This window comes from Rhinoraja longicauda, chromosome 1 (genome assembly GCF_053455715.1).
Source record: "Rhinoraja longicauda isolate Sanriku21f chromosome 1, sRhiLon1.1, whole genome shotgun sequence".
Classification (NCBI taxonomy): Eukaryota; Metazoa; Chordata; class Chondrichthyes; order Rajiformes; family Arhynchobatidae; genus Rhinoraja; species Rhinoraja longicauda.
Window position 1 is genome coordinate 96,133,407 of NC_135953.1, and position 24,334 is coordinate 96,157,740.

General features: G+C 41.2%; 1 protein-coding gene across 33 annotated transcripts in view; it reads right to left on the reverse strand.

Moving 5' to 3' along the window:
• LOC144595313 (ankyrin-2-like) overlaps window positions 1-24,334 on the reverse strand; it is a 447,988-nt gene that overhangs the window by 342,701 nt on the left and 80,953 nt on the right. For 30 of the 33 annotated variants that reach the window (XM_078402942.1, XM_078402935.1, XM_078402881.1 and 27 more), the window contains one exon: window positions 19,978-20,070. The exons of 2 other annotated variants lie outside the window; for them this stretch is intronic. In XM_078402942.1, coding sequence (XP_078259068.1) covers window positions 19,978-20,070 — 93 coding nt within the window. Of the gene's footprint in view, window positions 1-2,685; window positions 2,815-19,977; window positions 20,071-24,334 lie in introns of those variants that run through there. One more of the 33 variants, XM_078402824.1, reaches the window with a different exon arrangement.

The window sequence follows — 24,334 nt, forward strand, 5'->3', positions numbered from 1 at the left end:
ACGTATACTATATTGCAGGGAAAAAACAACACAATTACTGCCAGCATCAACTTCTGTGCCATAACTACTATAACATTCATCAACATCAACGCTCATGCAACAATTCCTTTTTCAAAACAGTCCAGGTATCCCAATAATGGAAACATCACTTCAAGGATTTCATCAAACCCTGGCAGATTATTCTAGAAGGTTATAGTTATATGCAGTTTCATAAAGCAGTTGCCACACCCAAAACCTTCCATTTGCACTTCAGAGGAAACAACATTTGAAAATAAACAATGTTGCCATATTTTAAAATAAATTTTCAAGTTTGAATGTGATTAATTTAATATACTTAATTCAATGTGTATGTTATGTTACTATTTTTACATACATGTTGCTGTATCTTTTGATATAATCTTATTTCACTTTTGTTAAATACTGTCTTGATTAAGTATGTTTCAGGTTCCCATAATTCTCAGCAATCAGAAAACATAAAATACATATTAAATAGAAATGAACCAAGCCTTTCAGTGCCTGATACAATGCCATTTTTTGCAACCTAACAAAATATGCCTCTGGGAAATTCATGTTGATCCGTATCATATTCAATAAAGATAAAAACTATCGTTAAAAAAACCCAACACATGAAGAAGCACAAGGCATAAGATTTTTGCACTGGATTTTGCACTGAATAGATGATTTTGTTAGAATATTCTGGATAGCTCCAGGCTTTTCTTGTTTTAATATTAATTTCATAATTAGAATTCTATTCCCAAACACCATACATTGTTTAACAAACCAACAACAATTTACATTAGATTATTGAAATATCTTATATATAAATACATTAGCCATACCTTTGTCTTTTGTCAACGTTAAGATGCAATTCTTCACAATAATTATGCAGTCAAGCTAATTGGGGATATCCAATAAATGGCACATAATATTAGGCACTGGTTTGAGTCTTCGACATGGATTTTTCAATATATTTGTCAGAACTAATTTCTGAAATTTGGAACAACACCTTTCCTCATTCTCTATTTCTTCACGGTGACCACAAACTGACAAAGTGGCTGTAAAATCACATACATTTACTTAGTTGTGAAGCCAGAAATAGAGTTTATTATTTGTGGGAAGTCTCGTGTCACAGATAATTTCATTTACTAGTGCCATGGTTACATGGATGAGTCAGAACCTTTATTGGCATTTCCTGGGCGGGACTGTCCTCATTAACATCATCGTGGGAATTAGTGAGGACCATCACACTTCATGGTAAAACAGTTGTATCAGTTGGGATTTTGATATTTCATAATAACCTCAGAAGCAAACATTTTATGGCTTTGTCACACAGCTGTTTTGTTTTTCTGAGAGTTTGCAAAGAGACATAAGGGAGGGACCAGCAATGAAAGGTAGTATAATAATGAGAAAAAAAATCCTGCTTGATAGAAGCCTAACATTTATTTGAATATCAACCAACACCTAAACTATTTGGTAACATACAACCTTTAGTATGTTTAGCTTGCACTAACAATTTTTTTTTAAAAAACTTGTACATATTAACAAGATCTTTTGAAAAAAAATCCTGTGGAAAAAAATAACTTTGTTATTGCAAGTCTGAAACTCTCGAGCCCCTAATCCTTCTTTCTCCATTGCACAATTGTTTTTATAATACTCCCTATTAGAATTGAAAGGGAGTGGACCTCTGGATCGGCTTGAACAAAGCTAGTCTAACATTTCCATAGTGTCTGTTGCCACAGATTAAATTCTAGTGGTTACAGAGATAATACTAATATACTGGCGGGATATCTTATGTTCAGGAAAGATGTGAACCCTAGACATTTTATTGATAATTTCTGCTCAAGCTGCAATGAAAGATAAGATCCTGTATTAAGTCAATGCTGGATTTTATTGTTGGCTGCCGTGGTGAAAATGCAAATTGGGACAAGGGAAATTTAAAGGTGTGATATCTAAAAGACCTGCCTTCAGGTAAGTTAATTGAGTACATACACCAGATATTAGATCGTGCAAGACATGTCAGCAGCAGTCTAGTGATTAAACATAGCATGTTTCTGCCATCAAATGATTGGGCTGGACTTCAGAATCTTTGCCCAAACAGTCCCCATCCGACCCCCACCTTGATTACATGAAAAACTTTAATTTAAAAAAATCCTTTAAGGTAACAATTAATCCCTTGGTTACCAAAATAACAAAAAACTTTCTTTCTCTCTCTAATGTTTAAATATCATTTATCTTCTTGCAGTTATTCAGACAAAATAAAACATCCTGACAAATACTCTACCTCAGGAGCATTGCCACAGTTAATGTACAAAGTTAACAATGTACGAAATAAGACACAAAATAGAATGCTGGAGTAACTCAATGCTGAAGCAACTCAACCGAAATAAGAGTTTGATTGAACATATACAATACCAATTTTAAAACAAAACATCATTGCCATCAGAACCATAATCCTGTTACTCCTTTTTGCTGGACTATTTAATGTGTGCCGTCAGTTAAAAGCAATTTTGTGATTATTATCAGCCGAACTCCCTTATCAACACTCATTCCTAGCAGTTTCCCAATTCAGCGAGAGTCATTCACACAGAAATGCATAATGATCTGCGAACACGCCTGCCTGCTCGCTTGTTTTCTGAGGGAGCAGCTCCCTGTAAATTCTCTCAGTCCTGCAAATTCTATTCTTACCTTTTTAGGTCTTTTTCGTTTCTCTCTGTTGCCATTGCACTTATCTCCATCATCACTTTTCTGGGCTTCATCGCACATTATTTTCCACTTGTGTTTTGTTTGGAAAGAGCACTGTTCTTTAATCAAAATTCCCGACTGCACACGGCAGACTGAGTGTGCTGTCACTGGCACTAAGGAGGGGAGGGAGGAGGAGGAGTTGGGTGGGCAAGGATGATGACTGTTGCCATGGTTGCTGTCATCACGTCAGTTATCCGAATGTGCTGCTGAACCTGATTTCACCAACAATAAGTCAAAAGTACTGTTTTAAACAGAAAGAGAATGGGGAACATCTGGACTTCTACAGTGCCTATCTCTCCCTGCCTAACAAATGCACCTGAAATAATTAAAACATTGTCATGTTCCCGGGAGAAGCCAAGTAAAGGATCCGAGTAATGCAACAAGCAAATCAGAACAGTGTTTTGAGCGACAGCATGGAAACAATGTTTAAAGCTACAGTATGGAAACAAGCCCTTCAGCCCAGAGTCATTGCCGACCATAGAACTAGTGTGAACGGGTGATCAATGTTATTCCACCTTCTCAACCACCTCTACACACTAGTGACAATTTGCAGAGGCCAAAACCCACATGTCTTTGGGATGTGGGAGGAACCCAGAGCACCCAGAGGAAGCCCACCTGATCACAGGGAGAACTTACAAACTCCACACAAATATCCAAAGTCAGGATTTTCAGTTTATTTATTGTCAGGTATACCGAGGTACAGTGAAAAGCTTTTGTTGAGTGCTGACCAGCCAGCGGAAAGACAATACATGATTACAATCGAGCCATTCCCAGTGTACAGATACATGATAAGGGAATAACGTTTAGGGCAGGGTAAAGCCAGTAAAGTCTGATCAAAAATAGTCCAAGGGATCCCGATGAGATAGATATCAGTTCAGGATCGAACCCATGTCTCTGGCGTTATGAAGCAGCAGCTCTACCAGCTGCACCACTGTGCCACCTATGCTCTAAAGATACAGGTACAGGTACATCAAGGTACAGGTACAACCTTTTATTCTACTGATGTTTTTATTTCCTGATTTTTTTTTCCTCATCTCCAAAAGACAAAGGCGATTACATGAGGTCTATTTTATGACTTACATCAGCGCTTCAAGATCTACTTGTGGTCAATCTTCACACATGCAGCTTGAGAGTGGTTGAAAGTTAGAGTGGGAATCAGGCCCTTTATTCCACCAAGTCTGCATCCATTGTCAAACACCATTTCACACAACTCTCGTTTAATTCTTGCTACATTCCCATCAGGTCCCCCCCCCCCACCCCTATCCCCACTCCCGCTCCAACGCCAACACCAACACCCAGATTCTTCCACTTATCTACAAATTAATGGCAATTTACAACGTTTAATTAAACCACCAATCTGTATATTTTTGGATTGTGAGAGGAAACTTAAGCCAGGGAAACCCATGACTGTGGAAAATGTGCAAACTCTACAAAGTCTTTGGCAGCATTGATAGGATATTGAATCAGAGATAGCATCAAAGCCACGGTGTCCCTCTCAATATATTGTCCAGTAATGTCACCCCATAATGATCAACAATGGGCTTCCTGGTCAATTTTTATGTTCCTTATCTCGGGATGCTAAATAAATTGGTTAAATCAAATAAGCTGCTGCTTCTAAGTGAATAATCATAATTCTGCATTAAACATAGGAAAATGCATCCAGGTAACATACACCTGGTTACTATTGTGTAACTCCAACTAGAAGGCCAATCTTTATAATGGGAGGAATGGATTTTCAAATTCAAAGAGCCTGCAATCTTGGCACGAGGCGCACGGTGGCGCAGATGGTAGAGTTGTTGCGTTACCACGCCACAGAACTGGGTTCGATGCTGACAGTACGGAGTTTGCACTCCGGTGACCTACTTGGGTTTTTTTTCGGGATCTCCAGTTTCCTCCCACATTCCGCAGACGTACAGGTTTGTAGGTTAATTGGTTAGATATAATTGTAAATTGCACCTTGTGCGCGCAGGATAGTGTTAATGTGGAGGGATCGCTGGTCGGCACGGACTCAGTGGACTGAAGGGCCTGTTTTCCGCACTCTAAACTATAAAAAAAAAAATCTTCAATGAACAATGTGATTCCATCTGCTCACTATCGTTCACCCCACTTGGTTCACTTTTCACCAATCATTCACTGTCCCATCTAACCCTCATGCTGCTGTATTTTGGTCATTTCTTTCCCTCTCAATCCTGATGCAAATTCCAAACCTGAAACATTACCTTACACCATTTGCCTCCAGAAATGCTGCTTAACCTCCTGTGTCCTTCCAGTGTTCTGTGTTTTATAACATAAAGTCCATTTTGGCCTGGCCACAGGTATCAGTGGATTAGTTTCCAGCACGTTATCACTTTAAGAAGGTGGCATTCAGAAAGACAACAAGCAATGAACTTTCAACAATCCTGAGAAGTAGGACTGAGAAAGCAAAGCTTCCTGATCAGTAGGCATTATGATCACGCATGTAGTAAAACTAAGAAATGAGGATATTTTAAATTTTATTTAAAAATCCATTCCTATCATATCAACCCTGCTGACAAAGCTGGTTGAGATTTTGCTAAATGAAGACGTTAGTAGTTCAATTTTAGTGTTTTTAAAAGTTATTTTAAATAAAATTAATAAAAATGTTAACAACAAATTTTTAAAAACACAAATAATTAAGAAACATTACACAAAAGTCGGCACACTGTCGCAGCTGGTAGAGCTGCTGCCTCACACCACTGGAGACAGGGGTTCAAACCTGACTTCAGGTCTGTAAATGTGGAGTTTGCATGTGCTCCCTCTGACCACATTGGTTTCCTCTCGGTGCTTCTTCCACTTCCAAAACATGTGCGAGTTTGTAGGTTAATTGGTTGCTGTAAAATTGCCTCCCATGTGTAGGGAGTGGATGTGAATGTGGGACAACAAAGAACGTGTGATAGGATGATCGATGGTCGATATGGACTCAGTGGGCCAAAGGGCATGTTTCTATTCTGTATCTCTAAACTAAACTAAATCAAGAGTCCAGAGAGACAAGAGTGTTTTATTGTCATTTGTCTCAAAACGGTAACAATGAAATTCTTACTTGCTGCAGCACAACAGATATGTAAATACCTAATAAACAAAGAGGAAGTTCAGTAAAAATATAAAATATAAACAAACAATAGTGCAAAGACAAAAATAATGCCCCCAAGTCAATGTTCGGAGCTTATTTGTGATAAATAATTTAAAGCTAACTTTCGACAGTTTAAAATTCCCATTTAATGGGCTCTCCGATCCCTCGCCTAGATCTGACCTGGAACAGGACCGAAAATACCATTTCCCAACGTAACACGAGAGAATCACAGCAATGCTAGTCTCTGCTACAGGGTTTTTACATGGAATCCAGTGATAAAGCCTGATGATAAATTCAGGGTTCTGAACCTGCCAGTATGTTCCAAATGTCTGCATTTCACATTGCCACTGTTCCGATCAGAATTGTCAGCAAAAGTCTGCAAGATCTGGCCTGTTATTTATTTTTGGATATATTACTGACTGGGACGTACGTACCTCTTGTCCATTCGAACAACCACACAGCTGCTGTTTACGGCACAAATCGTTCACATTGGACCCATTCTTTAATCATGTCCCCAGGAAAAGTACTGATTTCTTCAGTTCTGTTTCAAATGATTATTTAGATTCAACCAACTGAATGGCAGATGGCACACTGTCACTTTAATTGTCTAAGTTCCATATGGATGGCTTGTTAATTAGTGTACAAGCCACCAAAGGGGCTGCAGCAAGGGACTGCTGAGAGATTTCACTTACTCTGCATAATGAAGGGTGTCAATTGGTTCGCTGGGGTTCCCCGGTCCTGATGCAGCTGGCTGGCTTCACTCAGACCAGAACAATATGAAAAAAATCTATGTAAACTGTGACTTGATAAAGATAACAATTTGTGGCAATCATCCATGTACAGGTACCTTGTAATTGTGGTGTCGTCTCAGATGTTGCATGGTTATTACTATAGCAACTGGGTCTTTCACTGGAGACAATCTGACTGAGCAGAATCCTTTGGGATTTCAAGAACAACCAGCTGAAAATTCACTGCTTCCTTTCCATCTATATCCCTTCCTTTGGCTTCACATTTCATGCCTCTTCTCTCCTTATTTCACAAGTAAATACACAAAAGCAGAGAGAAACTGCCATACGAACAGATGCAGAAACACAAAAGGATTGTCAGATAATTTTAATTTAAAAAATACCATACATAAAAAAATCCCCCCAATATTAATTTTACTGATATAAAATGCAGAAATTCTGTTTGCTTTAAAAAAAGCTCATCCTATTTTCCTAAGCCCTGCCAGTTAAATAGCTGTAGATCCAGTAAGATAAGTCAATACAAACAGAAATACGTCATAAATTTCACAGACGGGCATGGAAACAGGTGGAGAATTGGCCGCACAGAATAATGCATAAAGAAATGTCAAGCAGTATTCAATTTGAGTCATAGTGATTTTCAAGTTAAAAGGCCATCATCCAAAACAAGAAATGCGCTTTGGAAATCTGTTGGTGGACCCTTTCAGGTGCAGCTGTTAATCATAGAACAGGCTCTTCGGCTCACGATATCTATGCCGACCACAATGTCAAATTAAGCTAATCATTTGTCTGCAACAATTCCTTGTAGCTGGAAACATACTTGAAGGGTCTTGGTCTGAAATGTCAACTGTCCATTTCACTCCACAAATGCTGTTTGTCCCGTTGAGTTCCTTCAGTTACTTCCATTTTTAGCTCTCCCTCTAGCTAATACTCTACCTAAGAACACTGAAGAAGTCGGGTCTACCCCAACAGCTGCTGACGACAATCTACCGCTGCACCATAGAGAGCATCCTAACACATGGCATCCCTGTGTGGTACCTCAGCTGCACGGAGGCAGAGAGGAAAGTCCATAGAGCTCAGAGGACCATCGGAACACAGCTACCAGCCTTGGAGGGCATCAACAACACACAATGCCTCAGAAAAGCCATCAGCATCCACAAAGACTCTTCACACCCCTGCAACAGCCTGTTCGAACTTCTACCATCGGGCAGACGATACAAGGCCTTCTACGCCCGCACCTCCAGACTCAGGAACGGCTTCATCCCCAGGGCCATAGCTACTATGAACCGGTCCTGCTGAGCCGGATGGTCACATCGCACAGTGATCCGGCACAGATCTACTTGCACTTTATTCTGTTTTAAAACTGTTACAATTTGTTTCATTGGGTTGTTTAAATTAATACTGACTAGCTAATTAAATTATTGCATCATATGGAAGGCGCATTCCCAATCTCGTTGTACCCCTGTACAATGACAATAAAGATATATTATATTGTATTGTATTGTATTGTACTCTAATTGAGGCAACATTTTGGTGAACTCTTCTGCACCCTCTCCAGTGTCTCCACATAACTCCCACAACACAGCAATCAGAATTATATAGAATACTCCAAGTGAAGCAAACTAAAGTTTTATATCGTTGCAACGTGACTTCCCAATATCTACATGCAATGTGACTTCCCAATATCTACATGCAACGTGACTTCCCAATATCTACATGCAACGTGACTTCCCAATATCTACATGCAATGTGACTTCCCAATATCTACATGCAACGTGACTTCCCAATATCTACATGCAACGTGACTTCCCAATATCTACATGCAACGTGACTTCCCAATATCTACATGCAACATGACTTCCCAATATCTACATGCAACGTGACTTCCCAATATCTACATATTCAGTATGCATTCTTTACCAAACTATCTGCTTGTGTACAACCCAACAGTATGAACACTGATTTTTTAAATTTTAAGTAATTTACCAATAACACTACTTTGCTCTTTTTCCTCCCCTCTCATCTCTGTGCCCTACCTGGATCCACACCAATTCATCCCACTATCCCACCCCCTTTTCCCTTCCCCTGATCCTTTTCATCTATATCCTTTCCTTTGGCTTCACATTTCACAGCCTTCTCTTCCCACTGATAACCTTTGTCCAACAATGTGCCAGAAAAATCCTTGCCTGTATCCACCTATCACTTGCCTGGCTTTGTCCTGCCCCCACCTCTTTTCCAACTTTCACCATCCCATTACAATCAATCTGAAGAATGGTTCCGACCAGAAAAGTCACTGCCTGACTCGTTGAGTTACTACACCACGCTGTGGGTTTGTTTTGTAAACCAGCATCTGCAGTTCCTTGTGTCTACATCTACTTGTGTTGCCATTTTCAGGGAGCTGTGGACTTGGACCCCAAGATCCCTCTGTACATTTATGTTCCCGGGGCTCCTGTCTTTTTCTGTATACTTTCCACGTGCCCCCAAAGTACAAGACCTCATTTTGTCCAGATTAAACATCAGCTGCCATTTATCTGCCCATCTCTCCATATCTGCCCATCCATCTCTGATCTAATTTATATCTTCATGTATCTTTTGACTGACTTCTTCACCATTCACAAGTCCACCAGTTTTTGTGTCTGCAAACTTACCAATTATCCATCAACATGACAGGCAAAAATGGATGGTTCTTATATAAAGAGAATAAAGTTAACTAAAATTGGAAATATTGATATTGAGACTTCCAAGCTGCAATATACCCACACAGAAGATGAGGTGTTGTTCCTTGCACTTGTATTGGACCTGGTGACAGTGTCAGGGTAATGTCACAGTAGGAGTGGGATGATGAGTTAAAGTGATTGGCAACTGGGAGCTCAGCGTCACTCCTGCAATCTGAGCGCAGGTGTTTTGGGTGGCGATCGTCGAATCTATGATTGGTATCTTAAATGTAGAGGAAGCCACAGTGTGAACACAGACGTGCGGCACAGTGGCGCAGTGGTAGAGCTGCCGCCTTACAGCGCAGGAGACCCGGGTTCGATTCTGTACGGAGTTTGTACATTCTCCCTGTGACCTGCGTGGGTTTTCCCTGGGATCTCTGGTTTCCTCCCACACTCCAAAGACATACAGGTATGTAGGTGAAATGGCTTCATATAATTGTAAATTGTTCCTAATGTATGTAAGATAGTGTTAGTGTGTGAGGATCGCTGGCCGGTGCAGACTCAGTGGGCCGGAGGACCTGTTTCCATGCTCTATCTCTAACCTAAACTAAACACCAAATGCAGTACTGGTAATTCTGATATATCGCGATAGTTGCAATCCTAAGAAACTTTGTGTTATAGAAAATAGTGTTATTAAAAAAATTGTGTAAATGGAGAAAAGCAGGTTAGTTGCCAGAGAGATTTAGACTTGTATTAACAGCTGCTTTCCCTGCAGGATTTTAAAAAATAAAGGTATTTTAATAATGATAAGTTATTGATAATGATATGCAAGGTGAAAATACTAAATGCTGTATGTCACATTGTTTCATAGAGTATCATTGTATTAGTGTCAACAGAAGCAATTGCGTATCAATTTCAATGGCCACCTGTGGTGTGCTGCATTAAGAGACAATGATGTCTGATTACTGTTGGGAAGTTATATAGAAACAGTTAGATTTCCCCTGGACTGTTTCTCTTTCCCAAGACAGCTTTTCTTTTGCTTGTCAATTTCCAAAGTAACTCTAAATGGTTATCTAGGTACCAAACACGATCACGTTATTACCAATACATACAGTGCATTCAGAAAGTATTCAGACCCCTTCACTTTTTCCACATTTTGTTATGTTACAGCCTTAATTTAAAATGGATGACATTCATTTTTTAAATCATCAATCGACACACAAACCACAGAATGAAGAAGCGAAAACAGGTGTTGAGAAATTTTTGCAAAGTAATTAAAAAGAAATAACTGAAATATCATATTTACATAAGCATTCAGACTTTTGCTATGACACTCAAAATTGAACTTAGGTGCATCCTGTTTCCATTGAATATCCTTGAGATGGTTCTACAACTTGATTGGAGTCCAACAGTGGTAAATTAAATTGATTGGACATGATTTGGAAAGGCACACACCTGTCTATATAAGGTCCCACAGTTGACAGTGCATGTCAGAGCAAAAACCAAGCCATGAAGACGAAGGAATTGTCTGTCGACCTCCGAGACAGGATTGTGTTGAGACACAGATCTGGGGAAGGGTAGAAAACAATTTCTACAGCATTGCAGGTCCTGAAGAGCACGGTGGCCTCTGTGATTCTTAAATGGAAGAATTTTGGAACCACTAGGACTCCTCATAGAGCTGGACGCCCGGCCAAACTGAGCAATCGGGAGAGAAGGGCCTTGGTCAGGGAGGTAACCAAGAACCCAATGGTCACTCTGACAGAGCTCCAGAGTTTCTCTGTGAAGATGGGAGAACCTTCCAGAAGGACAACTATATCTGCAGCACTCCACCAATCAGGCCTTTATGGTAGAGTGGCCAGACGGAAGCCACTCCTCTGTAAAAGGCACATGACAGCCTGCTTGGAGTTTGTCAAAAGGCACCTAAAGGACTCTCAGATCATGAGAAACAAGATTCTCTGGTCTGATGAAACCAAGATTGAACTCTTTGGCCTGAATGCCAAGCGTCATGTCTGGAGGAAACCAGGCACTGCTCATCACCTGGCCAATACCATACCTATGGTGAAGCATAGTGGTGGCAGCATCATGCTGTGGGGATGGTTTTCAGTGGCAGGAACTGGGAGACTAGTCAGGATCGAGGGAAAGATGATAGGAGTAAAGTACAGAGAGATCCTTGATGAAAACCTACTCCAGAGCATTCTGGACCTCAGACTGGGGCGGAGGTTCACCTTCCAGCAGGACAACGACCATAAGCACACAGCCAAGACAATGCAGGAGTGGCTTTGTGACAAGTCTGTGAATGTCCTTGAGTGGCCCAGCCAGAGCCCGGACTTGAACCCAATCGAACATCTCTGGAACATCTCTGGAGGGACCTGAAAATAGCTGTGCATCGACGCTCCCCATCCAACCTGACAGAGCTTGAGAGGATTTGCAGAGAAGAACGGGAGAAATTACCCAAATATAGGTGTGCCAAGCTTATAACGTAATACCCAAGAAGACTTGAGGCTGTAATCGCCAAATGTGCCTCAACCAAGTACTGAGTAAAGGGTCTGAATACTTATGTAAATGTGATATTTCAGTTTTTTTTAAAAAATTACTTACACCTTTTTTTTTGCTTTTTTATTATGGGGTATTGTGTGTAGATTGATGAATTTTTTTTTTTTAATCCATTTTAAAATAAGGCTGTAATGTAACATTTCTGGATAGTGGGAAAATGTGAAAGCACTGCTATTGTATCTCTGGTCTTTACCCTTCAGCATTCCACACTTGGCCGACCACTCCCTGTTGTAGACACCTGCAAGTGATGAGATATCTGTCCTTTCACCTTTTCCCTTCCCACCATCCAGGGAGCCAAACAGTGTTTCCAGGTGACGCAGCAATTCACTTACATAATCTAGTGTACTGCATTCAATATTCACAATGTAGACTCCTCTACCAATGAGAAACTGCTGATGGTATGTCTGCAGGGCACAGCCAGCAGGCTTGTCAGTACAAAATGAAAAGAAAACGGCTTAAATTTTGTATTGTCGGGACTAATGGGCATGTCCAACGGTGCTGATAGTAACAGCACATTAAATTTCATTGCGCATATAATCTGATTTTAATTGTCTTTTAACTGCCAGAATAAATTATTCTGTCTCAATCCATCAGATAAATTCCCTTTATTCCACGTATCCCCCCCCCCCCCCCCACCCATTCCCATCCGTGCTACCTGTACAAACTTGTTCCTCTTTTTTTCAGTTCTAATGACAGATCCCAGACTTGAAACATTAGCTATTTTTCTTTCCATTGATGCTGCCTGACCTGCTGAGAGTTTCCAGCATTTTTTGGTTTATTGTTAACCAATGGGTCCTTGAGACCTTACAGTCAACAAGTTAATACTTAAAAACATGTGTGACAAGTCAGCATCCAGATTTCCCCAAGGAGCCCTGTAATTACACCATAAATAACATTGTGATTTCAAATGGAAGTCAGGATCAGTGACATGCATTATTCCAGCAGGTGAAAACAAAAATGGTATTGTAGTTTATAATAATATTATCCGATGCAGACAAGAGGATGTTGCCAGAAGCTTCATTGCCAGAAGCTCGAGTACCTGAGCTACAGAGAGTGATTAGGGAGGCGAGGAGATTATTCCTCGGAGTGCAGGAGGCTGAGTGGTGATTATATAGTGGAGTGCAAAATCATGAAGGGAATAGATAAGGTGAATGCAGAGTTTTTTATCCCCAAGGTAGAGGAAACAGGAACTAGAAAGAACAAGTTTAAGGTGAGAGGTAAAAGATTTAATACGATTCTGAGGAGCAACTTTTTCCACACAGAGAATGGTGAGAATATTGAAGGAGCTTCCAGAAGAAGTAGTGGAGGCATGTACAATAACCACATTTATAAGATGTTTGAACTAGTACATGGAAAGGAAAGGTTTAGAGGGATACTAGACGGGTGTGGACCCGTTGGGTCCAAACCTCTCCTGCGGGCCCGGCAACCCTCCATCCAAACCTCTCCTGCGCCGGCTGAGGAGTCTCTCCCTGGCCAAGGGGGGAGAGGAAAGGGGAGACGGAGCCACTCACCCCAGCTTCCGGCGGCCATCGTCCAGAGTGACCTGTGGACCCGTTGGGTGCAAACCTCTCCTGCAACGGCAGCTCGACGGCGACGGCCGTTGCTTTGAACAGGAAGAAACCCCGGCGGACCACCAGCGCACTTTGAGTGCACGCGCGGATCCGGCGGCGTAATTATTAGATCAACGGGCCGCAACTGCACATGAGCAGACCCGTTGGGTTCCCATTGTGACGTCGAACACGGAGGTATTACTGCGCAGGCACGGCTGACAGGTAGGGTAAGTGGAAAAGGGATTTATTAAAGTTTAAAAAGTGATTTTTAAATTTTAAAAAGCGAATAACTTTTAAAATATAACAACCATTTGAACTGCAGGCCAATGGTGAGTAAGGTAGACCTAAAATTGTTGTGCTGTCGTGTACCGTTTTGGCTGTATTTCGGGTATGTTCAATCAAACTAACAAACAAACAGACAAGATGAGAGTTTTAGTAATATACCAGACCAAGTGGGTCCATATCGTGTGGCGGCGCCTAACGGCTGCGGCTCGCTGGCAGTCTGTTTGTCTTTTTTCCTTTTTTTTTGTTGTGTGTCGGTGTTGGGATGGTTTTTGTTTTTGTTTTTTTTGGCTGTGTATGTGTGGGGGGTGTGGGGGGGTGGGGGAAACCTTTCCTTTTTAGGTCTCATCCTCACGGCGCGGGGCGCGGCTCGGACTGCGGGCCTTCCATCGGCCGCGGGGCCTTCCATCGCCCGGTGCGGCTCGGCCGCTGGACTTTACATCGCTGGTGCGGCTCGGCTGCGGGACCTAACATCGCCCGGCGCGGCCGCGGGACGGTTCAGCGCCAGGTGCGGCTCGGCCGCGGGGCCTTCCATTGCCCGCGGGGCCTTCCATCGCCCGGTGCGGCTCGGCCGCTGGACTTAGCAGTGCCCGGTGCGGCTCGGCCGCGGGGCCTTCCATCGCCCGGCGCGGCTCGGCCGCGGGACTTAGCAGCGCACGGTACAGCCGCGGGGCCTTCCATCGCCCGGCTCGGCCACGGGACGTTTCAGCACCCGGTACGGCTCGGCCGCGGGGCCTTCAATCGCCCGGCTCGGCCGCGGGACTTTTCAGCGCCCAGTGCGGCTCGGCCGCGGGGACTTCCATCCCCTTGCTGGGACTGTGCGGGTCGGTCGGGGACGAGCTGTCTGTCCGTGGGCGTGGGGAAGAGAGTGGAAGTTTTGTTGCCTCCATCACAGTGAGGGAGTGTTTGGAGTCACTGTGATGGATGTTTGTGTTGGGGTCATGTGTCTTGTGTTCTTTTTTTTTTGTGTGACTGCTGGAAAGTAATTTCGTTCGGTACCTCGGTACCGAATGACAAATAAAGTTCTGTATACTGTAAACCTCTCCTGCATTGGTGTAGCACCCTCTCCCTCCCCACTCCCCCCTCCTCCCCCTCCCTCCACCCCTCCTCCCTCCAAACCCCCTCCCCCGACTCCATCCGCCTCAACCTCCCCTATCCTCCCTCCTCCCCCTCCCTCTCTAGGAGATAGATTTAAACTTTAAAATGTGAATAACTAAAAATATAACGAATTTCAATTAAACTTCTTTGTTCAGGAACAAACAAACAAATGAGAGTTTTAGTATATAGATAGATGTGCCAAATGCAGATAAATGTGACTTAGATGGGGCGTTTTTGTCGGCATAGACAGGTTTGGCTAAAGAGCTCATTTCCATGCTTTATGACTTTATGACTTTCTCAGAACAATTTTCACATACACAGCACAATTAACGGTGAAATATCACTAGATATTTACTAGATCACTGGATCACTAAATATCAGTAGATATCATAGAAATAAGTCTAATGGAGTGCCATGGAATCACAGTCCTACAACATGGAAACAGGCCCTTCAGCCAAGCTTGCCAATGCAGACCAAGGTGCCCCATCTCCAATCTTGCCAGCTACCCGCGTTTGGCCCTTATCTGTCTGAACATTTCAAATTCATTTACTATAAATGTGATTATTGTTCATGTCTGAACTATTTCCTGTAGCAGCTCATTCTATGTACCCATCACCCTCTGCATGAAAACAGCCCCTCAGGTTCCTATTTAATCTTTCACTTCTCATCTTAAACTTATGTCCTCTGGTTCTTGATTCCCCTCTCTGGGTAAAGACTCTGCATCTACCCTATCTATACACCTCATGATCGTATACATCTCTATAAGATCACCTCACATCCTCCGATACACAGTCCTAGCCTGCCCAAACTTTCCCCATAACTCAGGCCCTCAAGTCCTGGCAACATCCTCGTAAATTGTCTCTGCACTCTTTCCAGCAAGACAATATCTTTCCCAAAGCAGGGTGACCAAAACTGAACACATACTCCAGCTGTGGCCTCAACAGCGCCTTGTACAACTGTAACATAACATTCCAACTTCTATACTCAATACCCTGACTGATGAAGGCCAATGTACCAAAAACCATCTTGACCACCTTATCTATCTTGGATGCCACTTTCAAGGAACTATGTACCTGCACTCCTAGATCCCTCTGCTCTACAACACTTCCCAGAACCCTGCCATTTAGTGTGAAGTTCCTGCCCTAGCTAGACTTCCCAAAATGCAACACCTCACATTTATATGCATTAAACATTTATGCATTAAACATGAATGCATTTATATGCATTCATCTGTCCATTTGTCCAACTGATCAAGATTCTGCTGTTACCCTATGATAACCATTTTTGTTATCTATAATACCTTTTTCGTGTCATCTGCAAACTTACTAATCATGCCTTGTACATACTCATCCAAATTGTTGATATAAACCACAAATAACAATGGGTCCAGCACCGATCCCTGAGGCACATTACCAGTCATAGGCCTCCTGTCCAAGAAACAACCCTCCTCAATTACTCTTTGCTTCTTTCCATGAAGCCAATTGTCTATCCAGTCTGAAGAAGGGTCTCGACCCGAAACATCACCCATTCCTTCTCTCCAGAAATGCTGCCTGTCCCGCTGATTTACTCCAGCATTTTGTGTCTATCTTTTATTTAAACCAGCATCTGCAGTTCTTTCCTACTCACTGTCTATCCAGTCAGCTGGGATTCCTTGGATCCCATGCGATCTAGTGTTCCAGAGCACTATCATGCAGAACCTTGTCAAATGCCTTGCTAAAATCCATATAGACAACGTCTACAGCCTCAACAACCTTTTTGGTTACATCATCAAAAAACTCAATCAGATTCGTGAGGCCCAATCTCCCACATACAAAAACATTCTTACTATCCCTAATCAGTCCTTGTCTATAAAAATGCATGTGCATGTTATCCATCAAAATACTCTTTAGTATCATTCTAACCACAGATACTAGGCTCACTGGCCTCCCAGGCTTTCCCTTGCAACCCTTCTTAAATAAAGGCACAACATTTCCCACCATCCAGTCTTCTGGCACCTCACCCATACTTAATGACTAATTTTTCTCAGTCTGGACACCTAGAATTTCTTCTCCAGCTTCTCACAGTGTTCTCGGATATACCTGATCAGGCCTGAGAGATTTGCCTACCTTAATACATGTTAGGACATTCAATCCCTCCTGAACTGTAATAATGACCGTTTTTAAGATATTTTCATTGACTGTCCTAAATTCCCTGGTCCTCATGTCTTTCTCTATGATAAACACAGAAGAGAAATACTTATTGAGAACCTTGCCCATTTCCTGTGCTCCACACAGAGTTGACCGCTTTGATTCCTGAGGGGCCCTATTCTTTCTCTACTTACCCTTTTTCCCTTAATGTATTTATAAAATCTCTTTGAATTGCCTTTAATATTATCTGCCAGTGCTACCTCCTGCCCCCTTTTTGCCCAGCTGACTTCTGCTGAGCGTACTCAGTTCCCAAACCTCCTCCAGAGAGATAGACCCTGGTTGTCTATATGTCTCCTTTTTCTTGACCAGAGCCTCAATTTCTCTCATCATCCAATCTTCCTCATGAATACCTGCCTTGTCAGTGCAAGAACATAAAGCTGCAGTAGGAAAGATTCTCTTTTTATGGTTCATTTCCCCTGCATATGATAAATACACATTCTTGACTTTCAATATTTTAGAAGGGTAGAGTGGACTTTGGAGGAATTCGAAAGCCTAAGATCTCAGTTGCTGCAAACAGTGCAGTGAAGAAAATTGGGTAAGAGCAAAACAGGTGAGGATTAGGAGAGTGCTGGTAGAACATTGAGATCTCAGAGGAGTGCAAGGATGGAGAAGATTACAGGGATCGAGAGAACAAGGGGCTGGAAGGATTTTAATACGATTTTAAAGCTTTATTACTGAGTGGTGTCAAATGTGGATCAAATACACAGGTCAAAAGGGTGAATTGAATCATGGAATTAGGATTTAGGCAAGGGGGGGGGAGGTGAAACTGATAACAGGATCCAGAGGATAAATGCAAAGGCACTTCCTGTACCCATCAGTTCTCATCTCAATTTAATTACTAAGTTTCTCCATAATGAAAATTTGGTAGTTTATATTTGGCCATGAAGAATTATTATTATATTTAAATGAACATTCTGCATGCTATGAGAGAATTAGTTGTGCAATGTATCCCAATTAAACCATTATCTATTTTGAAATTGTGTTTCATCCATTCACACCAAACTTACCTTCCTTGGAGAAGTAATATTCTCTTCAGAGAGGCAGTACACTGAACAGAGATGAGCAAATACTCTAGGATACTCTACGATCCAAAGTATGTCCCAGTTTTTCTCTGTAAACACCATAGAATCACAGAATTTCCACCCAGCACACAAACCGCCTCTCTACCCTGATAAAGACTGCTGTCCATTCATAGAGATGGTGGCAACAAAGTCACATGGATGGCCCATAAAAGAGGAGAAAATCTTGACACTTATAATCAGATTGTTCTAAGAAAGGCTTCAAGAATTGTTCATTTTTGGGGGCTTCTTGAGCATCTGAGATTTGGCACGTCCACATGGATTCTCTCGAATTTCTACAATTCACTATTGAATGTGCATGGTGTAATGCACTTAAGCCTGGTATGGCAACTGCCTTGCTGTTGACTGTCTGAAACTGCAATGATGAATACAGACCAGTCCATCACAAGCTTGTCACTTCTTCCTTCCATCTATTCCATCTTTATGGTGTGTTGAATCAAAAGACTGCAAGTATCATCAAATATGCCAGCCCCCTGGTCATTCCCTTTTCTTTATTTTACCTCAGGGTGAAGGTACAGGAGCTTGAAAGCCTGGACATCCCGACTTAAGAACATCTTCTTTCCTACTGCTATCAGACTCCTGAACTAATCATCTCTTTTGCACCCATTTCCAGGAGGTGATGCCAAATATTTCTACTCTTAACTCTACCTCATTTGGTTATTTCATTATTGCACTTTAATACTTTTTTTCCCCACTACTTCAGATTGCACCACAATCTTTGTAATATTCCACTGTCATTGTACTTATTGTTCTAGTTATCATGAGAATATGTATACTGATCTTCATGCAAACAAGGAATTCTATTGTATTCTGGTATATATGACAATGTTGGATGTTCCACACCCAACATGTACATTGTTCAGCTAACAATGAGACTAGCTGGAAAGCAACTTGTTGGATTCTAAGGCTGCCTCTTGATTCAAACTTAATTTATCAAAGCATTGAACTGGGGTGATGTCCTCTCAGTGTCACGGACATTTACAAAAGGCACAAATATCTAGACAAAACTGCAGCATATTCTTAACAGTCTTTCCGCTGGATATAACTGGAATTTTGCTGTCAATGCAAATAGCATAGAGGCTCAAGATTAAATAATAACAGACCATGCTAGAAACACACAAAAGGTCAGGCAGCATCTGTGGACGAAATAGGGCTAATGTTTCGGGTTGAAGACCTTTGGCCAGAATTGTAAACATTAATTCTGTTTCTTTTTCCATTGATGGTGCTGATTGTTTTCAGCACTTTTTGTCTTTGTTTCGGAATTCCAGAATTTAATTTATTATTGGCTCAGATTTATGAAAAATCTTAAATGTAGTTATGGTTACACATGCAAATGGAAAACCAGACAGCCCGTCGTTAATGCCATTTTTAAAAAAAAGAATTTAAAATACATTTTGAAATTCAGACATTTTGAAAATCCATAATTTTCTATCAAACTTGAACTCAGAATGATTTTTCACCTGATTACCTGTAGTATAAGGTCCTTGTAAGTCCTAGCCCCAATTCATTAATTTAATCTTCATCAAAATATTGGACCACAAAAAAAGCTTCTGCAATGCAAGATAATCATCTTCACAATACAGAATCACATTTGTTATTACACCAGTTTTGGAATATAGCATTTTAGCTGAAGTGGTTCATTCAAAGCATTATATTTTAAAGAGCAAATGTATCACAATCTTATATTCATTGGACCTTTCCGTAATAACAAGACACGTAACAAAACAATCCATTTTGCTGAAACAAAGCATTTAGGGATGTGGTTAATACATGCAAATGATGGATCTGCCAGGATTTCAGACCACAAAATGCACGAAACAGGGAGGAAAAAGATCATTGGTTTGTTATTGTTGGGAAAAAGCTGGTTAAATGCTGGTTAATGATGTTTGTGTAACTTTTACATAGACAGGCAAAGCATGATGTCTCGTAATTTGGGTCTCAAGATTCCTTTAGAACTATGACAGAAGTCCAGCACCACAAGTACTTGCTTATTAAGCTTTACCTCCTGACGACTTGGGACCATCTGATCCTGGAAAGTTACCCTGTGACGTGACAACCTCTCCCGGGGAATGGGGGGTATTTCACTCCCACCTTGCTGTCATGTGGGAATTAAAAAAAGAACAGTCATGGTGCAAGAAAGTAAAACAATTCCAATGTATTGTGGTATTACACTGTTTGCAAGGAAATATCAGGAACCTTCAATTCCTGTAATTAAAACTGCTGCAAAGTGTCACTTTATAATAAGCAATGTAGGGATGAGCATTTTTTGTTCATCATAATTGTTTAAAAATCTGGTTATTCATAAACCCATTAATTTTCCGGTCTTGTTCTTTTTAAATTTGATAGCTGTGGCGTAAATATAGCAATAAACTAAAACTAAGACTCAATTAGATAAATGTCAAGAAACTGGAAATAATATTAATACATTTTTAATCTTTATGAATTTAAAAAGATGCAGCCATTCCTTCTCTCCTGAGATGCTGCCTAACCTGCTGAGTTACTCCAGCATTTTGTGAAATAAATACCTTCAATTTCTTATTGTTCCTGGAATCAATCTAGATGCTATGACTACGGTTTTATCATTTGTAAACACATGCCAAGGTTTTCCTCATGCCAAGTACACTTTTCAGTTTCCTTAAGTACAGTGGATTTGAGGAAATCAATCTGAGGATACATTCGGTCTTTAAGTGGCTATAACAAGTCATACAACATCCCACCTCATTCATGCCAACCAAGGCACCATATCTAATCTATTCCCATTTGCCTGTGTTTAATCCATACCCCTTTCAACCTTTCCTGTCTATGTATCTGTCCAGATATCTTTTTGATTTGTTGTTGTAACTACCTCAACGATGTTCTCTTGCAGCTTGATCCAGATACCCACCACCCTCTGTGTGAAAAAAATTGCCCCTCGGGTTCCTAAGACATCTTTCCCTCCTCACCTCAAACTTCTCACTATCTATTCCACTTATGATTTTATGCACTTGTATAAGATCACTCCTCAGTCTCTTGTGCTCCAAGGAACTCTTAGGTTGCCCAACCTCCCTGTATAGCTCATGCTTTCTAGTCCTGGCAACATCCTTGTAAATCTTTTCTGCACTCTTTCCACCTTAATGGCAACTTTCCTATAACAGGATAACCAAAATTGAACTCAATAATCTAAGTGCCGCCTCACTAACGTCTTGTACGGCTGTAACATAACGTTCCAACTTCTACATTCAATTTCCTGACTGAAGACCAGTATGCCCAAAGCTCTCTTCACCATCCGAACTACCCATAACACCATTTTCAGGGAACTATATGCTTGCACGCCTAGATCCCTCTATTCCAATACACTCTCCGAGGTCCTAACTTTCAAAGTGAAGGTCCCGCCCTGGCTTGACCTCAAAACTGCAACACCTCACACATATCTGAATTCAAACTCATTTGCTATTTCTCAGCCCACTGATCCAAATGATCAAGATTCTGTAGTAATTTTTGATAATCATATTTACTGTCTACGATAACACCTATTTTAGTGTCATCAGGAAATTTACTAATCATACCTTACACATTCAACCAATATGTTGATATAGAAGACAAACATAAGCCACCTGTTGGGGCTGTATCCATACTTGATACCAGTTCTGACTGTTGGGATTGAAGTGATTTATCACATTTTTTGGTGATATTTTGAGAGTTTGTCATATTTCAGGTAGATTGTCCTGAAGTCACGAAAGAAGATATTTAAGTATATTCTATTTATATTCTACATATAAACTCTATTGTTCAGCTGCTTGGCCTTTATGAATTGACATTTTTTCAAAGATTTTTTTCAAATGCTCATCCCTAGTGAATAATACAGGAACATAATTGTATTATGTGGAGGCTTTCGTCGAAATTTAATATTTAACATTGTTTTTCAACTTAATGCAAGCAATTAGATATCACTTCCACAATAAACAGTTCGTAAGTATCCTGCACATTCACAAAATTTTGCAAGCAGTGCTTACTTAAAATACTACGTAAGTATGCATTTCACAAATCTGTTTAGTGAATAACAGATTAAGTGAATCTATATGAAACATATAGATAGATGGCAGAAATTGAACAAGAAATAAATTTCAAAAAAGAAAGCAGTCAAGGCAGTCATGTTTCTTTCCATTAAACCCATTTCTCAATAGTTCCATAAGCACATGCACTGCAGCATATGTTAAGCCATTCTGACCCCTTCCTCAGTTTGGAAGAAGGTAGAGTTTGTTTTCAAGTGAGGAGTTTATAGTGCAGAAGCATAATGAGGAGAGGTATAGGTACTGTGCGAGGAAGGAGTGAAGTTTCTAAATGCAAATAATAGGCCAGGAAGTATTATCTACCTGCTAACATATTCTTTACTATGCTTGAATGATAAATGATAATAAACTCATGCATTATAATTTTAAGCCAAATAATACAGAAATGGTTATAGGTATGTTGCCCTAGAATTCTACAGCAATTAAAATTTGAGATAGCTTTATGAAAATTTGATGTTCTTTAATTTTCCTGTTCACCTGTTAATCCATGAAATAAACACTCATGAATGTTATAACCCGGCTTTATCCACCATATTCAGAACAATTTATGCTAACTTGTCAAATATGAAACTGTCATGTGTGATGGAAAACATCACCATGACAATAAAATCAAAATTGTCAAAAGTATTCTCAAATAAGGGAGATCTGGCAAAGTATTGAGTCCAAACATACATTAGTATAATATATTGTGAGTAGATGCCATCAAAGATGGTGATCTATCATGTGTAGGAAGGAACTGCAGATGCTAGTTTACATCGAAGATAGAAACAAACTGAAGGAGTAACTCAACGGGTCAGGCAGCATCTCTGGAGAAAAGGAATAGGTGATGTTTCAGGTCGAAACCCTTCTTCAGACCGGGAGAAACATAGAAACATAGAAAATAGGTGCAGGAGTAGGCCATTCGGCCCTTCGAGCCTGCACCGCCATTCAATATGATCATCCAGCTCAGTAACCTGTACCTGCCTTCTCTCCATACCCTCTGATCCCTTTAGCAAAAAGGACCACATCTAACTCCCTCTTAAATATAGCCAATGAACTGGCCTCAACTACCTTCTGTGGCAGAGAATTCCACAGACTCACCACTCTCTGTGTGAAGAAATGTTTTCTCATCTCGGTCCTAAAAGACTTCCCCCTTATCCTTAAGCTGTGACCCCTGGTTCTGGACTCCCCCAACATCGGGAACAATCTTCCCTCATCTAGCCTCTCCAACCCCTTAAGAATTTTATATGTTTCTATAAGATCCCCTAAATTCCAGCGAGTACAAGCCTGGAATCCAGTCTTTCTTCATATGAAAGTCCCGCCATCCCAGGGATCAATCTAGTGAACCTTCTCTGTACTCCCTCTAAGGCAAGAACGTCTTTCCTCAGATTAGGAGACCAAAACTGCACACAATACTCCAGGTGCGGTCTCACCAAGGCCCTGTACAACTGCAGTAGAACCTCCCTGCTCCTAAACTCAAATCCTCTTGCTATGAATGCCAACATACCATTCGCTTTCTTCACTGCCTGCTGCACCTGTACGCTTGCTTTCAATGACTGGTGCTCCATGACACCCAGGTCACGTTGCATCTCCCCTTCTCCTAATCATTCACCATTCAGGTAATACTCTGCTTTCCTGTTCTTGCCGCCAAAGTGGATAACCTCACATTTATCCACATTATATTGCATCTGCCATGCATTTGCCCACTCGCCTAATCTATCCAAGTCACTCTGCAGCCTCCTAGCATCCTCCTCGCAGCTAACACTGCCACCCAGCTTCGTGTCATCCGCAAACTTAGAGATGTTGCATTCAATTCCCTCGTCCAAATCATTAATATACACTGTAAATAACTGGGGTCCCAGCACTGAGCCTTGCGGTACCCCACTAGTCACTGCCTGCCATTCCGAAAAGGACCCGTTTATTCCTACTCTTCCTGTCCGCCAACCAATTTTCTATCCACCTTAACACTGAACCCTCAATACCGTGTGCTTTAAGTTTGTACACCAATCTCCTATGTGGGACCTTGTCGAAGGCCTTCTGAAAGTCCAGATATAACACATCGAGTTGAATCAGGAGATAAAATTGGCGTGTCACAAATGTAATGCTACGGTGGTTATGGGAGATTTCAACATGCAGGTAGACTGGGAAAATCAGGTTGGAAATGGACCCCAGGAAAGAGAGTTTGTAGCGTGCCTTTGAGATGGATTCTTAGAACAGCTTGTACTGGAGCCTACCAGGGAGAAGGCAATTCTGGATTTAGTGTTGTGTAATGATCCTGATCTGATAAGGGGACTAGAGGTAAAAGAGCCATTAGGAGGCAGTGATCACAAC